At 35.7% G+C, this 26,038-nt stretch overlaps 1 protein-coding gene across 3 annotated transcripts in view; it reads right to left on the minus strand.

The window, feature by feature from the left end:
• CTNND2 (catenin delta 2) overlaps positions 1-26,038 on the minus strand; it is a 1,167,765-nt gene that overhangs the window by 722,591 nt on the left and 419,136 nt on the right. For all 3 annotated transcript variants that reach the window (XM_078153315.1, XM_078153314.1, XM_021004430.2), the window contains exon 3: positions 1,735-1,847. In XM_078153315.1, the coding sequence (XP_078009441.1) occupies positions 1,735-1,847 (113 nt within the window). The remainder of the gene's footprint in view (positions 1-1,734; positions 1,848-26,038) is intronic.

Below are 26,038 nucleotides of genomic sequence, written 5' to 3' on the forward strand. Positions count from 1 at the left end.
TATTAGATTATGTTTCAGGTTCCCTCTTTTGTCTGTGGTATTAATATATTTGAATGTTAACAGATTGCTACCTCTTTCCTTTTTTCATTTTTTATACACCACCTAATGGGGCCTAATGAATTCAGTGCTTTACTGCTCAATGAGCAAACTATTAGTTTATGGCAGAAATTAATAAAGCTGAAAGTTTTGAATGGGATGCTCTCCCATGAGAAATGAGCCAGTTGCCAGAGTTCCACAACACAAAGACATACATTAAGAGTTTACAAAAAGCAAAGTGGTATTAAAGCTAAAAAGACTGAGGCTCTGTGTATTAGTATACACAAAAGAAATCCTACATACAGAAAGATTTATATCAGGTGCACAAAGCTGAAAGTTGCCAACTTGTTTGGTTTTGTTATTGTAATAAGTACACTGATGAATGACAAACCAAAAAAATAAGAGAGAAAGCCAATAGGCTCCTTAGGAGACTGACAGTTATTAACATGATATCAGATTCAATTCAAGATAAATATCTACAGAACAGTGATTATAAACCAATAAGAGTTCATATATTCAGCTTCTTTAAGCAGTTTAACCATTAGCAAAGAATATCATCAGATGAAGGACAAAGATACACATATATGCAGAATTTCTAAATTATTATTTTTTTATCTCATATGTCCATCTACTTCCACTTAACCCCTTGAACAATTAACTAAAGCAGGAGTTAGCTTTTAAACTATTTTTTAAAAGTTTCCTTTCCCTGAGCCATTTTCCTTGCCCTTGTTATATTCTGCCAATCATCTACACAAGGTATATGATTTAAAATCATACTAAGACAGTAAATGGATGACCCAGAAGTTTTGATATTAAATAGTTACTCACTATTCATCAGCAAACAGGAAAAAAAATTATAGGATAAATGGAAGATGCTACTAATACTACCAGCTGTATCTTTTTTAAAAAACAAAAAAGTTGTTTATAATAGTAATAGCATCATATGTTCATTGGACAATTGATACAGTCTTTCTGTCTATTTGTTTTAATCTACCTGGATAACTGGAATTAAAGCAACAGTTTTTCTCAAGGTATATGTTATGTTGATAATATAATGATCTTAGTCCAGATGAATGCCCTCCTAATCAGGTGGAAGTCCAGAAGAAAAGAGAATATATGCTTTTGAATATGTGTGTGTATTTGCACTTATGCATGTATGTGTGCATAGTTCTTTTGTTTTAGGCAAGATCAAAGACATGTAATTCTGTAAGATTTTTATCTGGATCTTTTGACAAATAAAATACCTTTTCTTACACTTTTTTCTTCAGGAATTAAAAAAAAGCAATAAAACATAAATGAAAAGCTAATTGTTTTCTCTTCACAATTCTAAAAATGCACTATTTTCCTCTTTATCTTACTTGATTTTTTTCTTCAACAGCAATAAGCCCTCATATTGGATCATTTAGAATAATAAAATAGGAAGATTTTAATTTGGCACCCCCTAGTTCAAGCAAGTCACAAATATAGTCTTCCTCTGGGCTGACCTATGCAAAATGATGTCAAGTCTACATACATTGAATTCATTAATTTCACCAAAACAGATGCCTGTAACAAACTATGCCAGTTAGCTGCCTTTTCCAGCATCCAACTGAATGCCTCAGTCCCACTGCCAAGTGTGTAACAAGAAGATAAACACTGCAATTTCCTATCAATGGCAACTTACTGCAGCAAGAGCAAAAAGAGCAGTTAGTACAATACCTAATGCTGCTCATGCTTCCAGTCTCCGATCCAAGCTTACATCTCTCCAGTTGGCTGGCTACAATCTGGCGTTCAGCCTCCAGTTCTCGAGTCAGTCTTTCAAATTGTAGTTCCTGAAATAAAATGACCAACATTCATTCCATGAGCTATCTGAACAGGAGAATCGAAACAGTGGGATACGTGCAAAGAGAGGCAAGTATGAGGGAAGAAACAGGATTAAGGGATACTTCTTGAGAACAATGAGAAGGGTTTAAGAAATCACCAGTAGTTAATAAAACCAATCACTGATTATATGCTATAAGCATATCACTTCAGGACAGGCAATACTATAAAGTACTTTGAAGTAATAAGCAAGCTAGTCACATACATTTAAGCTTGACTAACACATTTGATGCCACCAAAGGAAAAAAATTAGCCCTTTAGCTCTATTCATTTAAGAATTTGTAGTGGTACAACTAAGGGTAGCATTTCTATACAGGCTAAGATTAAATAGATAATATAATCTTATATTTTATTAGATTAAAAAAACTAACTTTTAAATATCCATTTGTAGATTTATATAAAAAAAAACCAACCTTTCTAACCACCCTAAGAAAAAAGGTTCTTTCAAAAGCATTGTTAAAAGATTAACTCATTGTTTTTCTTCATAATGCATAATAATTAAAACAGTATCTGCAAGGTCTGAACTTTTTCCAAATATAAAACTAACTTGAACACTGTGTAAACCAGTGGCCTTATATTTTAATTTACTTCTTATATTTTCAAATGTCTACATTTGAGATATTCATATTTGATGTTGAATTAATAATAACTTTAATTCATATTTTTCAGAGCAATAGAACTTAATTTGTTTCTAGAAAAACAATACAAATTAAATGAACAAAAACACAAACTCCAATGTGTAATAAGTAGGTGAGCATTTGATATTGTGTTTTAAAAAATACTGTTCATAAAATGTCTATTTTTTATGTTAGGCATTTCATGAATAACATTTAAAAAAGAGAGAGAGAAAAGTATGTCCTAAGACACTTGCCTCAACCACCTAAAGGGATATTCTTTTTCATGGGAAGTGAATCCATATTGATTCTGTAAAACCATTCTAGGGAGAATACTTCATGATTGTGATAGACTCTTCACAATGGCTCAAGGAATCATTAGCTTTATATGAAGCTTCTTCTTAACTAAATTCAACAAACATTTATGAAATACAATCTTTGCAAAGGACTGTGTTGGTGCAGAAGAAGATACAAAGATGAATTATACACCATTCCCACACTCAGAATGTTTATTGTTTTTTAGGGCAGGTAAGATACAAATAACTATCACAAAGCAGAATACCACTGCATTAAAGAGCAACAAAATGACTTTGCAAAGTTGAAGGAAAGAGAGATAATTTCTCATTGGGAAAAATAGGAAACAACGAGAAAAGTAGCATTTTAGTAGCTTGAAAGATGGTTAAGATTTCAAGAGGCTGAGTTGGTAGGAAGATCATGACAAAGCAAATACCAAGGCATAGGGAAAAGCATGAAAAAAAGCATAAAGGTGAGAAATCAGAGCATATATTCAAGAAACAATGAGTTAGATAAGCACTATTTTGGTGTAAAGTACAAGGTGAGAACAAGTGGAAAAATAAAAAGTTAGGTTCACAAATTTTTTTTAAAAATTAAAATGCTGTTCCAACTGATGTGATTTATGCTATTTCTACATAATGCCAAACATATATTTTCAATTAATTCCCTTCAGTTAAAGATTAGTAGTCAATTTGGTAAAAAAAAAAGCTTATTTGGCATCATAAAAATAACTCAACCAGTTGTTGATTGAATTTTTTCATTTTACAAATGAATGTTTTGGCATCACTTTATCATAAATAGATTACTGGTTCATTTTATTCAGTGTTGATAACAACCAATTCAGATGGGAAATATTAGCCTCATAGTCATTAAAATAAGTTTTACCCCCAACCTACTTTATTCATTATAGAACAGGCCATCCTTTTAACTCTTATATGGAAAATAAAACTTCTACTGAAGTATAGAGATAAAAGAATGGGCAGAATTCAACAAAAGCAAAATTACAAAAATTACTAGTAGCATTCCACTGGTTTGCCTACTGTGCTAGGTCCCATATAAAGTAAAGTGACCATGAATCCTGCTTCCTGAGTGCTAACATTTTAATATGGAAAATAATAATAAAAATAATAATGATTGTAATAGTAGTAATAATGCAGATGTCACCAAAAGAATAGTGATAGCCACAGGCATACATATTTTACAACACAGATGATTACGTGAAAAGAACATAGAAATGAATACATTTGGGTTTCATATATAATTATATATGTATGTATACATACACATATAAATATACACATATGCATATACATACATACATAAATATACATATATACAATTTAGAGTAGGTTTGGAATAATGGATAGAATCTGGGTTAAGAATCAGGAAAACCTGGGTTCAAATTGCCCCTCTGGCACCAAACAGATGGGTGATGCTAGGCACTCACTGAACTTCTCTGTACTTTAAGTAGCTTCCTAGGATCTCTTTTCTAAGTCAGAGATATTTTCAATCTACTTTGGAGGAAGTGAAGAAGAAATCACAACTCCATTGCATATCTGACTGAAAATATGCAATCATATTTTCAGTAAAATAATGTATTGGTCCAATGTGATTTTATCCATATGGAGAAGGAAGATGAAAGAAATTCTAATCTTATTTGTAATTGGACAGTTTGAGAGAATTGGCTTGGGGTCATGGACAGGCTAACTGACTTGCAGAACTTCAGGGGACCAGGAGAGTTAAAGAGACGTGGTTTCCAGTCCACATCTCTTTGGCCCCTGAGTCAGCCCTCTGTCCAATATGTTATGCGTCCTATCACTTGAGCAGATTTTAGTAATTATATGATGCAAATTTTGGAAATAATGAGGGACAAGACACGAATATCCCACATTTGTTTCAAAAGAGGCCTTTGTGTTTTTGCTTATTCCTTAGCTTATGCCTAGGATCTAGCTCTCATTTCCTGACAATCTATCTGTACCTGCAAGCGTGACTTCTGAAACTTAACTCATCCTTGCAGGCCCAGCAGAGATGCTGACTTGATCGTGAAGTCTTTTCTGTTTTCCTCAGGTGGAAGCAATCACTTAGTCCTCCAATAGATCTCTCACATAGCTTGATGTTCCACTTTGTATTTAAATTTGTAAATGTGTTTTAGCTTCTTCCCCTGGCTGTGTTATCAGTCGTGGAGGGCAGGAACTGGGTCTTGTTTATACTGTAGTGATTTATACTTATCCTATAGTGGTTGTTGTAGGGTCTCAATAAATGTTTACTGAATTAAATTGAATTATTAAGAGTGATTTTTATCCAGTCACATATGGAAATACATCAAATTATCCTGTAGGTACACCATGGAAGGTAAGTACACACACACACACACCACACACACACACACACACACACACACCCCTCTATCTCTGAAATTTGATTATCAGAGACAAACTAGTGCTATTATTAGGATGAGACAGGACCTATGATTTCATTGGTATGGGGGATTTGAGGAACTTGCATCTGCCAACGGAAATCAGTACATAGCCTGCAACTTAAAGTCTAAAAGTCTTAGAGAGATGTCTGGAGTACTGGGAGGTTAATACCTTGTCCAGTGTCAAAGGCGAGGTTTGAGCCCAGGTATTCCTGATTCCACTATCTCTATCCACTATGCATTACTGTTCAATCCTTGAAAACATCTATGATTTTATCCTTTTGCCAGCACAGATTGGAATCCCCACATCTTTGTAAAGAACTTTCCTGGGGGCATCTAGGTGGCACAGTGGATACAGCACAGGCCCTGGATTCAGGAGGGCTTGAGCTCAAATCTGGCCTCAGACACATAACACTTAGTAGCTGTGTGACCCTGGGCAAGTCATTTAACCCCCATTCCCCCCCCTCAAAAAAAAAAAAGAACTTTCCTGATTTGCTATGTTTATAACCTGGTGGTCAATGTTTTAATGATCTACGCTTATCTAGGCTAATATTCAAATAACAGATGCAAATTTTGTACCAGACTCCTATCTGCAATCTTTAAACCTTAGTAGGATACGCCAGAGATTGCAAAAATACAAGTGTTCCTCCATGCTACAAAGGGTATCAGAGTAAGACTTAAGTCAAAGATGATTATGTGATGGGCCATAAATACGTTATTTTTGGAGCATACATAATCAGATTATCATTAGAAATTAATTTTTCTGAAATTATAACATAGCTATCTATGTGAATAAAAAGGTATTAAATTATAACTTCAACTTATTAAAGATGGATCTTAACTATTTTTCACCTGTAACAAATTACATGTGTAAATCTTAGGGAGTCCTTTCACATAACAGTTGAATAAAGATGATTGGACAACTTTAAAACTTGTATTTTATAGCTTCACAATAACTTTGCATTAGTTACATCATACTCATTTTTCTTTTTATTGTGAAAAAAGTAGATACAAACACTCTTAAAATATGTTTTCTCACAGCTATGCTCAACATGGAAAGTAAACAAATTGGTGTTGTTTCCTGGCATTAAAAGGCCCCTCACTATCTCAATCACCCTGTCTCCCTGGTTACACAATTTCCTGCTATGTATGATATCCATTAGTCAAATTGTATGACTTTATGACCTCTATGTATTGTGCTTTCTTGTTTTGCTTCTACTATTCTCTAAACTTTATTGTTTGTTTGTTTGGCAACGCAATTGGGGTTAAGTCACTTGCCCAGGGTCACACAGCTAGTAAGTGTCAAGTATCTGAGGCTGGATTTGAACTGAGGTCGTCCTGACTCTAGGACCAGTGCTCTATCCACTGCACCACTTAGCTGATCCTCCCCTTAAACTTTAAGTATCCTCTTTTGTCCATCATTCAAATGCCCATCCTCCATGAAGCCTTCCATGATGTTTCCATTCAGTAATGACCTTCCTCCCCCCAGACCTGCATGGGAGAGTAGGGAAGGATGAAAAGGGAAGGGAATAGGCATTTATTAAGCTCCTCCCATGTGCCAGGCACTTTACAAATATTTCCATATCTGATTCTCACAGTAACTTTAGGAGGTAGGTGCTACTATCATCCCAATTTCACAGTTGAGGAGACTGAGGCAGAAGAGGTTAAATAACTTGCTCATAGCTACATAGTTAAGAAGTTTCTGAGGCTGGATTGGAACTCAGATCTTCCTGACTTCAGGCCCAGCACTCTATTCACTGCACTACCTAGCACTTTTATACCTCTCTACTCATCATGTATTATTCAGTATCCATGTGTCCTATCTCCTTATTAGATTGCTAGTCTGCAATAAGGCTGCTGTGTTTTCTAAACTTTGCATCTTCCCTAATTTCTGATGTCTTGTCAGGCACACCAGAATTGCTTAATAATTGTTGAATTAGATTTATAGATTGCTAGTCTGCAATAAGGCTGCTGTGTTTTCTAAACTTTGCATCTTCCCTAATTTCTGATGTCTTGTCAGGCACACCAGAATTGCTTAATAATTGTTGAATTAGATTTAATTTATTAATGCAATAGTTATTTACTGAGAATCTACTACTTAGGAGGCAATTTAACATGATAGATGGACAGCTGCCCTTGGAACCAAGAAGGCCTGGAATCAAATCCCACATTTGACATATATTGACTGTGAAGCCTTGGGCAAGTCACTTCACTTCTCGGTGCTCTAGTCCAGGCAATGTTCTAAGGCAAAGATGGAAGAGAATGTGCCTTCCTACAAGGGCTGAATTTTCTTCATTGGGGTATGCCCTATAACAATAAAATCACTAGTCCAATCCCTATTGATACTATTTTCAGAGCACTATATTATGGAAGCAACTCATTTATTCAAAGGAGGGATTCATAGTCTAAAGGGCACAGGAGATCTAAATCGCTCATTTTGTCTCATCCATGACCTTTGCCCAGTCAATCATTCAAACCTCTCTAGTAATTCGCCATCTTAACCTGTGGGGGGAAAAAGAGGGCTATTAATACTTGCCCTTTGTCTATCAGCATGAGATAACCCAATGATTAATTAGGTATTTCTCTTTACTTAAGCACTTGGAACAAGGCATCATTTAATGCAATCCAAAATTTAACAATCACACTTTATAGATGAGGAAACTGTTTTCCTGAGAAGTAGTTCCAAAGTCACACAGCTGATTAGTGACAGATTTGGAAGTAGAATTCAGGGATCTTGAAAGTTATCCCAGCATTCTTTACATTATACAGGAGATCCCGAAAGTCTTAGCACAGCTTTAAGCTATTAATCCTTATTTATAAGTTTTTAATTAAAATAATGTAACATAATACAATACAACATAACATCATAATTATATTTATTTACATAATAAGCTTATTTAAGCTATTAAATCTTAAAGCTAAATTAAGATTCTTGTGACACTATGTAAAGCCACCATTTTAAAAGCAATAGCAAATTTGAAATGATTCTGTCATAGGGACTTCACCCCTCAGTAACTGCCTGCCTTTGGGCAAATAACAGTAACAACAATAATATTAATTATTATAACTGAGCATTCCCTACAACAGTAGAATAACAGGTTTACTAAATGACAACAACAGACAATACCGATAAGCATTTATAGGTCATTGCAGCATTGGCAAACACATTATATACAGTATCTCATTTGACACAACAATCCTTGAGTTAAGTATTTTTTAAACCTAAGATTATCCCAATTTTTTTGAATGAGAAAACTGAGACTGTGAGTTATGCCCAGGTTATACAGATAAAAAAGGTCTAAAGAATAATTTGAATCCTGATTATCTTAACTTCAAATGCAACACTCTAGTGACTGTAAATACTACCTCATCACTCAGACTCAGTTTCTCCCTCTATAAAATACAGTGGCTTGGCTGTCCATCTAAACTTTCCAGTATCTTTTGGCTCTAAATGTTGTGATTCAAATTGCACCCCTCCCCCCTCTCCATTCCCAGATCACTTTCCCCAGAAATAGAGGAAATTGTGCATGGTAAGGTGGCCAAATGTCCTCATTGGACCAGATAGTTCTATTTTCCCACATAATATTTCCATTTATTCAAAGGGATCCACAAGGGCTCAATGCCGAAGCAACATGCAAATTATTTTGTGAATCAGTGCATCTAAGCTGGCAGTTCTTTCAACTTTGTTTACTGTTCAATGTGAAGGGCAAAGAAACATTTTAGAATGAGCTCAGTGGCTCCTGTCATTTTATTTTTCCCCTTCAATATCCCCCCCCCACTCCAATCCATTCTTTGCCTCTTCTCACTCACTCTCTTGCCTCATTCATCACAAGATCCCCAAAGGCTAGTCAAAAATCTAGTCACTTGAATATGTGGAAATAGTTCTGATTGACAAATAATTAAACAGGAGACTGAGCACAAAATGGCATGGTTTTTGGTTATTTGGGACCCTATGAACAGGTTGCCTTCTCTTTGAGTTGTCTTGTGTTAACATTCCATTTCTGCCCAGAATCTGTTTCCTTTTAGCCATACTGCATAACAAGGCAGTCACTGGATATATTTTTTTTTCCTGCATCTCTCATTCCTCTTCTACAGTTATGAGTTGAATTCAGCATTGCTATCTCATGACAACATTAATTTTGTCCTACTGAAGTACACCATTTTGTCAAATGTGAAAGAAGAGAGCCTATGCAATGACATTGAAAGGTTATGCAAATAACAGCAGATCAGGAAGACAAATGCAAAGCGTCAATACAAATCTATGAAAACCAAGTTATGATGTCAAGATGAAGCTGAACAAGACATTGTCAGGTATAAATCTGTAGAGACCCCATCAGTGAATCAAAATTCTGACAAATGGATGTCCCTGAAAATTTATAAATTTGACATTATGATGTTTAAGCGACCGTTGGGACAGCCTGGAGCACACAGCCAGACGGCTGATGGCAGGCACAGCACATTGATGCTGAGTCACAGGCACCTTTTCTAAACTGCTCTTTAAAAACGTTAAAAGATGAAATAAAACCTCCTTTCCCTAGCTTGTTCCTTGATTCCACAGAGCTGCAAATGTTTAGTTGTCATCAGCCTGTACATTCTTTCTGCTGCCATTTCTAGACCTAATATTTTGCTCCCTATTCCCAGAAGCAAGACCCCACGTTTACATCTTGTTTATTCAAATACATGTTGTTTACTCAGATTATCCTGATTCATCAGTGGCAAGACTGTATGCAATCAGAAAAATCTCAGAGTTCAAATTCAAATTGTCTGGTAATTACTGATGATGCAAAAAGCAATCATATTTGGTAAATATTACAGGTATTTCCAGTGATATTTCTGAACTTTTGTAAAACCGTGTCCTTGTTCGGCATATAACTCATTACTGTTGGACGCTGTGAAATTAAGTAATAGAATGTTACTTCAAGATTTAAGGTAATTAAGAGTATTAGGGAAATTGATTAAAATATTGTGTATAGAATGACTATACTTTAATACCTGCTCATGTGTTCTTTTTTATTAGGTCTAATTGCCTGTATATCTGAATGATAGAAACATAATATTCAGACCAGGGAAAGATATAGCCCCATGACTGCTCTTAACTATTCAGCTCATATCTGGAATCTTGTTTCCAATTCTGAGTAATATATTAAGCAGGGACATGACAAACAAGAAAATTCAGAGATGGGCAGCAAGATTGATAGAGCATCTGGAAATCAAACCTTATTAGGCATAACTGGAAGCAATAGGGTGGTTTACTATAGAGAGGAAATGACTAAGGGGAGAAGTAATATCTGTCTTCAGATTTTTTGTGAACTACATATACAAGAGGGAGTAAGCACAATGCTTTGTATACATAACTTCACTGTATCTTTACAATAACCCTATGAAGTAGACATTATAATCCCAGTTTTCCAGATGAAAATACTGAAGGCCAGAGAGCTTAAATGACATGTTTAGAGTCACATGGCTAGTTATGGTCTGAGGCAGGATTCAAACTGAAGCGTTTCTTACTTCACATACAACACTTTACTACTCCTGTCTACCCATTCTGCATTGCTCAAGGGGGTGAAAATTTCAGGAATGAAGATTATTGAGGGAGTGTTTTATATATGTTTGTATATATGTGTGTACATCTAGAGCTTAAGAACAATGAAGGTCACGATTCATGTGGCAGCCAGTTCCTGTCATGTGAGCTGCTCAAATAGAATATGGATTACGTGTCTTAGTACGGTATAGAAAAAATAAATGGATCAAATGATGTCTATGGCTGCTTCTCACAATGAGTAGGATTTTTTTGTTGGAAATAATCAACATCGTGATCTTCCTTTTTTCTATAGTTTCCTATTCTCTTATTTTGACTTCATCATCTTCTTTCTCCATAAATGTTATGTTTTATGAATGCTTCTTTATGAACTGCAATACCATCCAAAGAAAATACAACCTAAGATTTCATTATATTTACCAAATATATTTATGTTTTACCAGTTTTCCATGTTGGGCATGAATAACATAATGGGTGATGAGTAGGACAATCAGTGCTCTAAGTCCTAGATTCATGTCAAGGCAATAATCAGTAGAAATAAATAGATATGAGGTGTAGTCCCAACTCTACCAGCATATTGTTATGCAATTTTGAGCAAGGTCTTTCACCTTTGCAAGCCTCAGGTTTTGTTTTGTTTTGTTTTTTTTTTTCATTTGTACAATGAGGAGTTGGGTTAAATCAGGGGTGGGGATCCTGTGGCCTCAAGGTCACATGAGGCCCTTTAGGTCCTCAAGTGTGACCCTTTGACCTGAATCCAGACTTCACAGAACAAATCCCCTTAATAAAAGGATTTGTTCCATAAAACTTGGACTCAGTCAAAAGACCACACCTAAGAACCTAAAAGGCCACTTGGCCTCCAGGCAGCAGGTTCCCCACCCCTGGGTTAAATGATTCGTGGCTTTCCTCCCATTATTAAATCCTAAGCATTTATCCTTCAGTAATCACAATACCATACTGCTACCAACTACTCAGGTTGAATACAAGAGGATGTGAGCAGTTAGGGCAGTAAAGAATTAGATGGAAGGAATACATTTGACGAAATGCCTGGCTTTTCCCAAATGCCTTTTACTTTAAAATATCTCTTTCAACTACAATCAATTATTGATTGTAGGTCACTTACAATCCAGTTTAAAATATATGAACCTTTATGTCTTCAGAGAACTAAAACCCTCTGCATAATTAAAATCACACATCAGGCAGGATCAATGAACTCCTCTACTATGTGTGGCACCTTTTAGGTAATTTATGTATAACCATCATATGGTTGAATATCCTTGTTTAAGAACACTCACGATTGCCCCATTTGGCAGCCTCAGTTATATCTTAATTGTACCTGGAATGTTTGACATCGTACTTGATGTGATTAGTAGCTGTATCTGCACATACCTATATAAAATAAAAATTACTCCAGTAGGTTGCCCATCAAAGTATTTATGGGCATATACCTTACTTATTATGAATCCATTTCAATATTTAACAAAAAATATTATGAGCAAAGAATTAAAAAAATGCATTATTTGAGGGATTATTTGACTTTCTAGTAGATGTTGTTACATACTATTTTCTTCTTTTAAAATTAATTTATTTTGAATTATCAACCATCACTTTCATAAGCTTTTGAGTTTCAAATTTTTCTCCCCCTCCTTCCTAACCTCCCTCCCTAAGATGGTGTGCAATCTGATATAGGCTATACATACACATTCCTATTAAACATATTTTCACATTAGTGATGTTGTAAGTGAGAATTAGAACTAATAGGAGGAACCACCAGAAAGAGGAAACAAAACACAACAGAAGAAGAAAAAAACAGCAAACAGTATGCTTTGATCTGCATTCAAACTCCATAGTTCTTTCTTTGGATATGGATAGCATTTTCCATCATGAGGCCTTTGGAGATGTCTTAGATCCTTGCATTGCTGAGAAGGGTTAAGTTTATCAATATTAGTCATTCCACAACTTGGCTGCTACTGCGTACAACATTCTCTTGGTTCTGCTCACTTCACTCAGCATCAGTCCTTACAAGTCTTTCCAGTTTTTTCTGAAGTCAGCCTGTTCATCATTTCTTATATCACACTAGTATTCCATTACCATATTATTTTCTACAATCACTAGAAAGAGAATTCCAGGTTCTGTGTTTGTAAAGAAACAAAACTCAGGACATAAAAAAAAGGAGTATAGTTATTCATTGGAGATTAGGGACTCAACCTGAAACAATCAGTCTAAATGGGATTCATCTTCTTCATTCCTAGACAAGATCCTCTTCAACCATATCTGACAGTTTCTTTTACAACGTCTCTTCCATCCACTGCTAGTCACCAGGTTCAGAGAAACCCATGTCTGAATCATGGCAATAGTTTCCTACCAGATTTCTTATGTTGGTCTCTTTCTCCAAAATTCATTCACTTATATTATTCTTCTGTTCATGATCTATAAAGTTGGAAGAGGCCTCAACAAGATCAGAAGACCAGAGTTCCATTCTTGGCTCTACAAACAGCTGGATATACTATATAAACAAAAGCATCATATATCCAAGGAGAACTTTTTTGGGGGGGGTGATTCCTAACAGAGTCTTTGATGACACACAGATCTTTAATATTAAGCAAGGCATACAACAGGCAGACTGTTTTCAAAAGGTCTTTGTCACTCTTATGCATTGTGTCAGAAGAGTCCAAATGGAAAATGTTGAAGTTGTGCAGATATGCCCATTTGCCAGGGATAATGTGTTTACTTCATCAAATACCTTAGAATGCTACTTGTTGTTTAGTCACTTCAATTGTGTCTTATTCTTTGTGACCCCATTTGAGGTTTTCTTGGTTGGGATAGTGGAGTGGTTTGCCATTTTTTTCTCTTGCTTATTTTTACAGATGAGGAAACTGAGGCAAACAGGGTTAAGTGACTAGTCCAGGATCATACAGCTATTGTCTGAGGCTGGATTTGAACTCAGGTCTCCCTGACTCTAGGCCTGGCACTCTATGCACTGCAGAGCCTCCTAAATGAGATTCACATTCACTGATATGGGAAAAAATAGATTAAGAATGTCCACTTTCTAGGCTAACATATACATAGATATAGAAAATGGAATGCAGGGGGAGATGGGGCTTTTTATTCTCGAAGACTGATAATTTACAGGATTTATAGTCCTATAGTGTCTCCATAAGGATATTATTTTTAAAAGCCTCCAGTCACCAAGCCTCTAGTCTGGTGATGAAGTTCCCTGAGCTTTTACTGTTCTCCTGCTGAGCTCAAGCGATGTTTATAGAACAATACAGGGTAAGCGTTTAACAATCTGAATCTACAGGGTAGAGGGATATGTACTTTTCTATTTCATATGCATTATTAATAATTTCTTAAGTCTAGATGGTTAACAAAACAACAAATTAAGCCTTGATTTCTAGTCATTTGCTGATATCTGAGATATAAATGCTCACACTGAAAATTTAACAATGGACTCTAGTAAGGGCTGCAGCTAGGTGGCAAAGTGGATAGAGCTCAAGACCTTCAAATCCCTCAGAGCTCCCCCTTACAGCCCTGAAGGATGACGTAGAAACCATGCTCCATGGACTCAGTGTAACAGTACAAGGGATGGAGGGTGGTCAGGGAGAGTAGCTCCAAAGCATATACCATTCACGTGTGTGTGTGTGTGTGCGTGTGTGTGTGTGTGTGTGTGTGTGTGTGTGTAAACTTAAAAGACAATATAATCATTGTTATCCCCATTTTACAGATGAAGAAACTTTAGCCCACAGATTTAAGTGATTTGCTCAGGATTAAGTAACTAGAAAGTATACATCAGTCACCATGAGAAAAGCAATTTATAAATCTCAAAGTACTTTAATTGAGTTATTATGATTAGTATAATTTACACTGACGTATTTCAAAGGACATTCATAGTTATTATTTCATTATATCTTCTCCCCAGTCCTGTAATGTAGAAAAAGCAAATACTGATCTCCCTATTTTACAAATGAAAACCCAGAAAGGTAAGTTACCTTTATAGGGTCTTGCTTAAGATGAGAGTTATAACTATAATAACCTCCTAACTTCTGGCTAGTGGTTTGTTGCTCCATACCATGCATCCTTACTATATGTTATCTTATGCATATACACAGAGTATCCCGAAAGCTTTAGTGTAGTTTTAAGTTATCACATATTAAAACTGGTTAAGTAAGCTTTACAATTTAAAATGACTTTTTTTTTATTAATTGACATAGTAACATATTTAGCTTTTGAAAATATCTCTCTTGGATGTCAAACTTCCTAGTTATATATAGCAGTAGATTTAGGGATATTTTCCTTAAATGTTATTTTTCCACCATGAACTGAGGAACAAATTTCAAAAAGTATTCTTCTTTAATGCATTTTTATGAACTTCTAAGTTACAAGATGACCCACACCTAACTCATAAAAGACTGCATTTAAATCTTCAAGCTGTGAGGTTTTTTTGTTTGTTTGTCCTTTAAGTTCCTGTGGTGGGAATGAAAGGAGTACAGTGTAATGTGGGAGAAAGGGTAAGGAATAATCCATCCATATTTGCATACCAACAAACAAGCCTTTGTAGGATTGTAGGATGGTGGGTTCACCACAGCAGAAATAGTTTAAACATGTCTAGGCAGATTAAACTGTGCCCAATAAACTACTCCCATAATCATTATTCTTCCAAATTTATCTAATATGTATGAGTGAATGTCTTTCTGGTTATATAAATCAGATTCTCAGTTCCGTTACTGATCAAGGAGAATAGCAAGCCACATACTCACCATATACCAAAATTGGGTGCACTATAGTCTAGTTAAAATCTCAATCAAATGAAATCAGGATGAAAAACCAAAGATTCCTAGGTAATTGTAAAGGATGCTTAAAGTCTGCATGAACTAACTGGACAACCGTTAAGTACATCAGGTACAGCTGCCCACAGCAAATTAACACCCCGTAACTGCTTAGTCATAATGAGAATGAAAAATCTTGCACATAAGCTAAACTCAAGTAAAGTGAATACAAGTACATGCATTCCTGTTCACCAATAACCTTAACATCTGTCTGTGCTTCTCCAATATTTTGTTAATGCCTTTTTGGATGGCCAAATTATCCTTGTGTCCCCTGAAAGCATGTACTGTAATTTCTAGAAATTGCTGTTACACCTGGCAAAGAGGGCATAACTGATCAGCTACAGGCTCCCTGGCTGTTAGGCTGGGCCAGCAAACTGCTCATGAATCCAGCAGATGTTTCTACATTTTAGGCCAATGCTTTTTTCAAACCACTTCCCTTTTCCATTCAAGTGGGAAAAACAACAGCTAGTCATGGTTTAAACAGTGGACAAGAAGAGCCCATCTAACAAGTACTCAAGAACATGAAATGCAGTCCACAAGAACCAAATGACTGAAATACTAGTCTTCTGAAAATAACAGCATGAGGGGCATGTGTGTGTGGAGAAAGACACAGATGTCCTCACTCACTGTTTTGTTCTTTATTGTACAGCATACCTCAGCTGGAAAACAATGAAGCCCTTCCTCAATCATTTTAACCAACAGAGATCTCTTACTCCTTCAATTCTGTAGGTCGGCCTATTAATGTTTAAGTACAAAATAATCCCTACATAGGGTCATTCATGAATGTATACTTTGTTGTCTTTGGATATGTGCCCAAGGGCAAAGACTATTCCTCCTAGTTCTCTATGTCTTCCATGGCATCCTGTACAGTCACATCTGATAAGCTGGTGTTCAACAAGTCACTCCATCTACAAACTTTTACCAAATACCATTATGTGTAAGGATTTGTGTTGGATACCCTGAAGCATGAAAAGAAAACACAGTTCCTGATCTCACTACACTTCTAATCATGTTTTGTTTGTTGGTCGAATAAGTTAATGAATATGTCTTTACATATATTCAAATGAGTTAAGTCCCTATTTTACTTTTGCCTGTTTTGAAGACTGATTTTCATAAGGTTACACTTTTACCTACTTAGAAGGCTTTTGCAATTTTCATATTCTCTCTTTCCATGTCTTCATCTAAAGTCACTGAGAAAATATGGAACTGAACACTCCATTGCCTCTCTAGGCTGACCCTATATCATTAAATCATGTGTGTATATGTGTTTCTATGAATTGTGCCATCCAATTCGTTTAAAAATCTTGCTACTAATAATCAGTATGTCATGAATTCTGAGTGGTACAATGGAGAACTGAATTTAAATCCTACCTGTGGCATTTACTACTAGCTTTATAACCATCAGAAAAATGGTCTTAGCCAGTTTCCTCACCTGTAGTAAAGGGCTAGTACTTACAATACTTAATTCAGTGTCAGTTGTGAGGATCAAATACAATAGATGAAACAGCCTGCCAATTTAAAAGGCAAAGAACTGGAAATTGCAGGGATGCCCACCAATTGGGGAATGGCTGAACAAGTTGTGATGTATGATTGTGATGAAATACTACTGTGCTATAAGAAATGATGAACTCAGTGATTTTAGAAAAACATGGAAAGACTTGCACAAAATAATGAAGAGAGAAATGAGCAGAACCAAGAGAACCTTGTATACAGTGAGAGCAATTTTGTTCTAAGAATAACTTTGAGTAAATAAATTTAGACTTATGAATCCCTCAATTTACTATAAAGTACATATGAAGAAAGACACTATCTGCATCCAGAGAAAGAACTGACAAATAGAAGTATTTATAGAATAATTTTACATATATATGCATATAAATATACATACATATATACATATACACAGATTATTTATATACACATATATAGATATACCTGTTTGTGTCTAAGGGTAGACATCTCTAGGGTAGGGGGTAGGGAAGAAAAAAAAAGAAATTTATATGATGATTTAGTTGTATATTTGAAAGGAATAGAAAGTTGTACATAGTAGATTCACAATTTCATAAGCAATCATCTCTTTTTAATGTACTATGTTATGGAAATGCTTGTGTTACTCCATAAATTAAAAATGATTTTTAAAAGGCTATAAGAATATCTATTACCATTGTTTTTTATTAGTCATTTCATTATTCTCTTCTTTTTGGGTAGTGTTCAGCCAGAAACAGTATTGGTCCAAGTCTTGCTATTGTTCTTTTGCATTTGATCTTTTAGTGACTATTGAACAGATGAATAAAATCACTATTTTTTTGTAACTTAATAAACGTATTAGAATGTAACCTCATCTGTGTGTTTATCATCGTCAACATCATCATCTCATTGCCACTTGTTTGATGGAGTTCAGATAGAAATGGTCATTGGACCAACTGCTATTTTGCTATTATTTTTATATTTAATATTCTTTAGTCTATTGCAGAGGTAGGTAAATGTTTTTTGTTGTTGAATAAAAGCATGCAGATGTAAGCTCATCCTCTAGAGTTATAGATGATGACTTTTAGTAGCAGTGATTGATATTGCTATCTCATTTTTCACAAATTATTTGAAAGTTTAGATGGGGTTTAGATAAAAATGGTCCTGGGCCAACTTACTATCTTGCTATTATTTTAAATGCTGAATGGATTGTTATATAGGTGGATATAATAACTGATTTTGTAGTTGAATAAGAATATTCAGATGTAAGCTCCTTTCTAGGCTCACAGAAAACATGCTCAGTATAATTCCTTTAGCAGACAGCATAATGGAGATTATATAGACTTCATCTTCTTCCCACCTGAAATTGATTTTTTTTTTTGCTAGATCTCTAAATTTTGAAATATTCTTATTCCATGTAGCTTGGAGAGACTGGGTATTTGGTATGGTAATATCCATTTAAAATGTCAATATTAAGCTTTTTTTCTTTAACTGTGTCATTTTCCTATCACCATCACTACTAATTTGTAGTAATTACACAGATTTGTATTGTTCTAGAAATACATTTTACTGAGATCCCTCTTTTAATGACTGGTGGTCATTATACCCTTGCCAATATATAACTGCTTTTGAAGATAGGACTAGCCACATAGAAATCAAAATCACAGCATCATTAGGGAATTTTAAGGGGCTGCCTGCTCTATTTTTTCAAAATGATGCTCAAAATTCCTGAAGGAAATGTAGTCAGTCTTTACTAGATGGTGCATTATTTATCACACAGTATGTTATTAACCATTTTTTATGAACACCAACATAACAATCCAGAAAATGATAAATGTATATGAATATCTTCATGAATATCCTAGAATGATTTCTTACTCCTTATTAAAAAAAAGAGTTAAGTGTATATAGAGTCACATGGCAACAACTTTCCCAGAAAGAAAACTCAGCCAGTAGACAGTTCACTTCATTTCCTATTAAATCCCGTCTTTTATTAGGAAACAATATACTCGTTTATACATTTCCTTTAAAAGTGCCAAAGTGTGAGATGTGTCTACTGTATTTAATATTTACTAATCCCAAATGCATTATTAGGTTGTTTGTAAATTAGTTCAATTTGCATTGCAATTAAATCAAGGAAAATAATCTGTATCCAAGGACACTGCGACATTGGGTCTTATTTTACACAAAAGCAGTCTACTATCTGAAAGCTCTTAGATATTAGATGCATTTTGGACCACTGAATTGAGATGGTAAAATTTCTAAACTTCTGTTCATCCATGATCACCTCAAAGTTTGGGGCTTTTTAAAGATTCATGTAAAAACTTCACCAAAATCTGAACTAAAAATACTTTTTGGCAATATGGCTAATAAATTGTCTGTTTTGGTTTTCTTTTACAAAAGAAGTACTAGACAGCTAAAGAAAATTCAAGTGATATGTTCATTAGACCAAATTAGAAAGTACATAATTTCTAGAGTCTTGTGTTAACCATCTTTTACTATGTTTTACTATGTCCTTTAAATCATTCCTGTAAACTGAGGGATTCTCATAATTCACAAGCAGTTGAGAGACTTTGGAAAAGTCACTCATCTTTTCTGGGCCTAATTTCCTCATCTGCAAAATGAAGAGGTTGGAATAGATGTCCTCTCAGGTCTCTTCCAGTACTGTATCTATGAGTCTATAGATATAAGGATTCATGACAAATGAATTAGATAATTGCATTAGATAAGTTATTTAGAAGACTCTTGGAATAGGGCTTTCAAGTAACAGAAAGTCAGCACAACATTGAGCCCAGGATACAGGGCTAGAACTTAGGAGATTTTGTTTTGTCATTGCTGTTTAACTTGACTCTCTAAAAGAGAAATAGGAGGCATATACTATAGATATACAAAGTAGATAAAATCATATCCCCCCATCCACACACGCCACACATTACCGCCTTTTCCCAGGCTCTAAAGGAAATAAGCAGGTACCCTAAGCCCAAAGCCTTTGAATGGCAAAGCACCCCAGACCACTGGCCCAGCTTCTATCTTCACCTTCACATCCACCATGGAGTGGATCATCAAATCCTGTTGAGAAGGAATTTACCCTCCTTGCCACCACCAAAACTAACCATTACACAACTGCAGTTAAGCCCAACAGACCTGGGAATGGGAAGACCAACAGACTGTTCTACCTTTCCCACCAAACCCCGACCTTTGGTCCTATGTCAGGCCCAGTTCCATAAGCAATAATACAGAGAAACAATAACTTTGTAGAAGGGACCTGCCATCCCCACTAAGTGCAGGCTAGCTAGTACCTACAGGGCAGGCAAGTCAGCCTTGTTGAACTGTTCTAGCACATTGTGGGAAAGACATGAAGTAACATGTGCTAGGCAAGTGAATCCATTGTAATCACTTTGTCTACCACTTCCCCCCCCAGACTCCTGATGGATATGTTCTTTGCAGTATCACGAAGCCCAAAGCCCCGGATCACTAGTCTTATTTCCAGTCCAGCCTCCACAGACATTATTCCTGAGAGCAGATCTGTGACCAGACAACTGCTTCTAGAAGTCCTGCAGGCCCTATATTCTAAGTAACCATAGCTCCAGAAGACCCAGAAAAGAAAGTTCTCAAGTCAAAGTGCTTGGCATTATCTAATGGTTCAAAATCACAATTAGATATAATTTTATCAATGGAAATTACATTAATGAAGATAGACACAATACCATCTGCTTTGCTTCTATACCTGAAGGGACCTTCTCATCTGACTTGTAACTGAATTCTCTTATATATGAGCTACTTGAGAACAGGGACTATGTCCACTTTTCAATTTGCATCTCTAGCATTTAGCACCATTCTTTGAAGCACATAGTGTTTTGTATACAGTAAATGCTTAATACATGCTTTTTTTGTTCATCCATTCAATTTCCTCATCAATCAATAACCATTTATTAAATGCTATGTGCCAGGTGTTAGCTTTTTTTTTTTTGACTAGGTAATGGGGTTAAATGACTTGCCCAGGGTAACACACAGCTAGTAAGTGTTATGTGTCTTAGGCCAGTTTTGAACTCAGGTCCTCCTGAATCCAGGGCCAGTGCTCTATCCACTATGCCACCTTGCTGCCCCCAGGTATTGGATTTTTTTAAAGGAAAAAACATAAAAACAGTCTCTATACTCAAGCAGCTTGCATCATGAGGGAGTAATATATAAATCAATAGGTACACAAAACTACAGAGTAGAAGAAAGATAACCTTACAGCAGATGGTTCAAGTAGCTGGGAAAACAAGGAAGGCCTCTTTAAGAAGGTACAATTTGACATGAGTCTTGAAAGAAACCAAGGATATTGAGTGGCAGAGTTAAGCTGGGTGAGTATTCCAGGTGTGAGGAAGAGCCAATGAAAAGACAAGAGATAGAGATGTGGCTGAGAAACTGCAAATAGACCTGTATTGTGTGACCATAGAGCAAGAGAAATAAAGTATGAGAAGACTGAGAAAGTAGGAAGGGACCAGATTGAGAAGAAATTTGAATGTCAGAGGACTTCATATGTGATCCTGAGGGCAATAAGTAGTCACTAGAGTTTATTGAGAGTGTTGGGTGGGGTGGGTTATATAACATGGTCAGACCTACACTTCATGAAAATCTCTTTGGCAGCTAAGTGGAGGATGTATTGGAGTAGGGGAAAGCTTGAAGCAAAGAGATCAAATAGAAATCTGTTTTTGCACTCTGGTGAAGCTCCTGTTCACCTCTAGCCTAGACTTTTACAATGGTCTGCTGCCTGCCTTAAGTCTCTCCCCATTGCAGTACATTCTGCATTCAACCACCAAAGTGGTTTTTATAAAGCACAGGTCTGACCATGTCACTTTCCACCTTCATATCCCAATTATTAAACTTGAGTAGCTCCCTATCACTTCCAGGACTCAAAATTCTCTGGTCTTCAAAGCCCCTTATAATCTGTTGTTGTTGTTCAAGTTATTTCAGTCATGTCTGACTCTTCGTGACACCATCTGGGGTTTTCTTGGCAGAGATACTAGAGTGGTTTGCCCTTTCTCCAGCTCATTTTACAGATGAGGAACTGAGGCACACAGGGTTAAGTGACTTGCCCAAGGTCACATAGCTAATGAATGTCTGGGATAAGATTTGAACTCAGGAAGATGAGTCTTCCTGATTCCAAGCACAGTGTTCTATCCACTGTACCTCCTAGTCACTTCTTTCATAACCTAGTCCTCTCCTATCTTTCGAGTCTTCTTACTTTCTGCCGTGTACTCTTTGATTCAGTGACACTGGTTTCCTTACTGCTCTTGAACAAGACACTCTGTCTCTTGGTTCTGGACATTTTCCATGGCTCTTTCTCCTGCCTGGAATGTTCTCTCTCCCTCATCTCTGCCTACTGGTTTCTTTGGATTCCTTTAAGTTTCATGTAAAACCTCATCTTCTATAGTAAGCCTTTTCCAAACCCTTTTAATTCTAGTTCCTTCCTTCTTTTAATAATTTCCTATTTATCCTGTATATAGCTTGTTTGTACATATTTGTTTGTTTGTAGTTTCCCCCACTGAATTGTGAACTGCTTGAGGGCAGGGACTGTCTTTTGCCAGTGTTTTGTATCCCCAGTGCCTAGCACAGTGTCTGACACTTAGTAGGCATCTAATGAATGTTTATTCACTGACTAATTGTAAGGTCAGGCCAGATGTGATGAGGAAATTTCAGAAGATGAGAGGATTGGAATGGAGGAAGACAATGAGTTTTCTTTTAAACATTTTGAATTTGAGATGGCTATGAGACCACCAGTTCAAAATGTTCATTAGGTAATTGGAGATGTGAAATTTCAGTTCAGAAGAATAATTAGGGCTGGAAAATGGATCTGGGATTATTTGCATAGACATGAGAATTGAACTAATGGGAAATGATGAATTCATCAATCAAGATAGTATAGATTGAAAAGAGGAGAGAGCCCAGGCTAGCATCTTGGGGACATTCCCAGTTAGAGCATATGATAAGGAGGAAGATCCAGTAAAGGAGACAGATAGGAGGAGAATCAAAAGAACAATGTTATAAAAACTCATGGAGGGCAGAGTATTTAGTAGAAGGTGACCAATAGTATCAAATGCTATAGAGAGACCAAGAAGGATGAAGACTGATCAAATACTATCAGATTTAGCAATGAATTTCTAAAGACTGATGATGTCAGAGGTTAGATCGCTGTGGATTTAGAAGAGTGAGATGAGAGGAAGTTGTAGTACAGTATATAGATGAATTTTCAAGGAGTTTAGCAGCTAGGATGGAGACATAGAGGTCAATATCTATTGGCAAAGGTAAAATCAAGTGAGAAGTTTTTGAGGATGGAGGAAACTTATTGATCATGCTTGTTTATAGGAAACAGGGAAGGTAACAGTAGATAGGTAGAGACTGAAAATTAGAAAGTGGAGATGAAGGCCATGAAGAAAGAGTGCATATGGAAGGGTTGGCCTTGGCAAAGAAAAGGACTGTTGTTCATTGTAGTTTAGTCATTTTTTCAGTTGTGTCTGACTCTTTCTGACACCTTTTGGGATTTTCTTGGCAAAGGTACTTGAGTGGTTTGCCATTTTGATCTCCAGCTCATTTTACAGATGAGGAACTGAGGCAAATGGGGCTAAGTGACTTGCCCAGGGTCATATAAGTGTTCAAGGTTGGATTTGAACTCATGAAGATGAGTATTCCTCATTCTAGGCTTGACACTCTATCCATTGCACCACCTAGCTGTTCTACCTGTTCATTAAAGACTGAAGTGAAGTAGGAAATATTGGAAGATGATGTCAAAGGGATGCATGTGAAATAACAAGGACAGATAAGTGAGCTGTCAGCTTATGGCTTCATTTTTTTTCAATGTATCTAGGCCCTCAGTTGAGACAGTGGGGAAGGGAATAGCATGGGAAGTCTGAAGAGAGATGAGAATGCTTGAGATAACAATTTGAATACCATGGATTGAGAATGTGGGGGGAAGTAAGCAGGAATTGTAGATGGAATAGAGCAAGCAATGTTCAACTCATTTCCTCACCAGAAGTGTACAGTATAACTTAAAAAAAAGGCTCCCATGTCTCTATTACAGCTTAACATATATTTTCTTCCATAAGACCCCATAAGGTCACACCTCGGTAAGCTGGTAGAAAAAGTAGGGCCTTTAGTAAGGTCTGGCTGAAAAGTAGAGAGATATATTTGAAAGGCAATATAGGTATACCATTGTACATAGGTGTTTCTGTTATCTGCAGCATCCTAGGTTTATTTAAAAGTATTAAAAAGTTATTTTCAGCCTGAGATAAGCCTGAGTGAGAATTGACAGTAGGTAGGACTAAGATGCTGAGTTATCAACAGTAAATCATAACCAAAGTCTAGATTGTTAATGTCTTACTTTTTTAAAAGTCATAAACAGTGAGGGAATTCCAGTTCAATATTTTACTCTGTTTCCATGAGAATCAGGCCACTTAAAACTAATAAATGAAATACATTACAGCCTGAAAAAAAATTGGTTTTACCTAAGTGATGTCCATAGGAAAGACTTGGCTTATTGTGAGTGACCCATTGTGACTCATAAATATAACAAAGGGATAGTATCTCTAGGTTTCTATTCAGTAAAGAAACTACAGTATTTATTTTCTCTCTCTTTTACACACACACACACACACACACAGCCTAGTAGAATAGACAAAATGATTTTAGATGCAATTTAACCATGATTGTATATACTAATAGTCTCATGACAAACTAAAAGTCTTTCTCCCTCCTCCCTCACCTCCTATTTATGTATTTAATATATGGCAGAAATTCTCCATAATAATGTTGGTGCAGTTAATTCTTACTCTCTGTAACTAAATTTAATTTCATTTAACATTTCAATGGTGAATATGCAGAATCTCCGACATAAGCTCTATTAATGCTGATGAAAATTCCTACAGTTAGTTCATAAGAGCATAAGGGCTTAAAATGAACTGAAGCAGATGAGATTCATGAAGAAGGAAAGTATGATTAATATAGAGGTTATGCAATAAATAATCGTGTGTGGGATTACTCTGGTTAGATGAACAATTACATTCAAATGAAACACAATATTTGAAAAATTGTAGCCATGTGTTTATACAATGAGTAATTTATAGGTCAACCTATTCATCTTCGACTAAAACAACCAGATGCGCTAGCAACAATTTTGTGTTTCTTCAGAAAAAAAAATTCAGGCTGGATTTGGTGGATATCACTAAAAGTATAATATCTTTTTTCTTCCTAGAGTAATGACACATCACATACATAATACATATATAATACATACAAACATGTTTGTGTGTATGTATGTACATATGCATGTGTATGTATCTATGCTTAATAAAAATTGGAAAAGGGCACCACATAATTAGCTAGAATATAATATTCATTACTGAGTGATATATTTATTAATTATGCACTGAGAGTTTGCACAGTGTATTATTTTCAAAATAACTTATCCATGCTTTTGATGAGTTATTTTCTATATAAAATGAAATAGATGAGATATAGGCACATTGATTCAGAAAAGAAAAACATAAACATGTTTTATTGTTTGTTACTCATACCTTTGTGTGTAAAGGGCACCTAGGGCACCTGAGAGAGATCTACTTAACATGTTTTGTTTTGTTTTGTTTTTGTAATTTTTAGGCTTTTGAGAATTTATTTCTCAATTTGAGTAGGATGGTTTGAGTAAGATTTATCCAAACACCCTCTGACTAAAAATAATAACAAAATTTATTCATTAAATCAGTTTTTCTTATTAACAATTCTGAAACTGGAAGTTAACTGTTTTTAACCATTGAAAATTCTATTAATTTATTTAGTTATGTTTTTGAGACACTACAAGGACTCACATGTGCTTTGACAAAGGATATAATTATAGCGAACTTGCTGTTAAAACATACACATTTAACTTAAGAAGAGACCTAAGAGATGAGCTATCTAATCTGAGTCATTCCCTCAATGTTACCTTATCCATTCAATTTTATTGAGCCATCAT

Source organism: Phascolarctos cinereus, unplaced genomic scaffold (genome assembly GCF_003287225.1).
Source record: "Phascolarctos cinereus isolate Bilbo 61053 unplaced genomic scaffold, phaCin_HiC Scaffold_4;HRSCAF=312, whole genome shotgun sequence".
NCBI classification, from domain to species: domain Eukaryota; kingdom Metazoa; phylum Chordata; class Mammalia; order Diprotodontia; family Phascolarctidae; genus Phascolarctos; species Phascolarctos cinereus.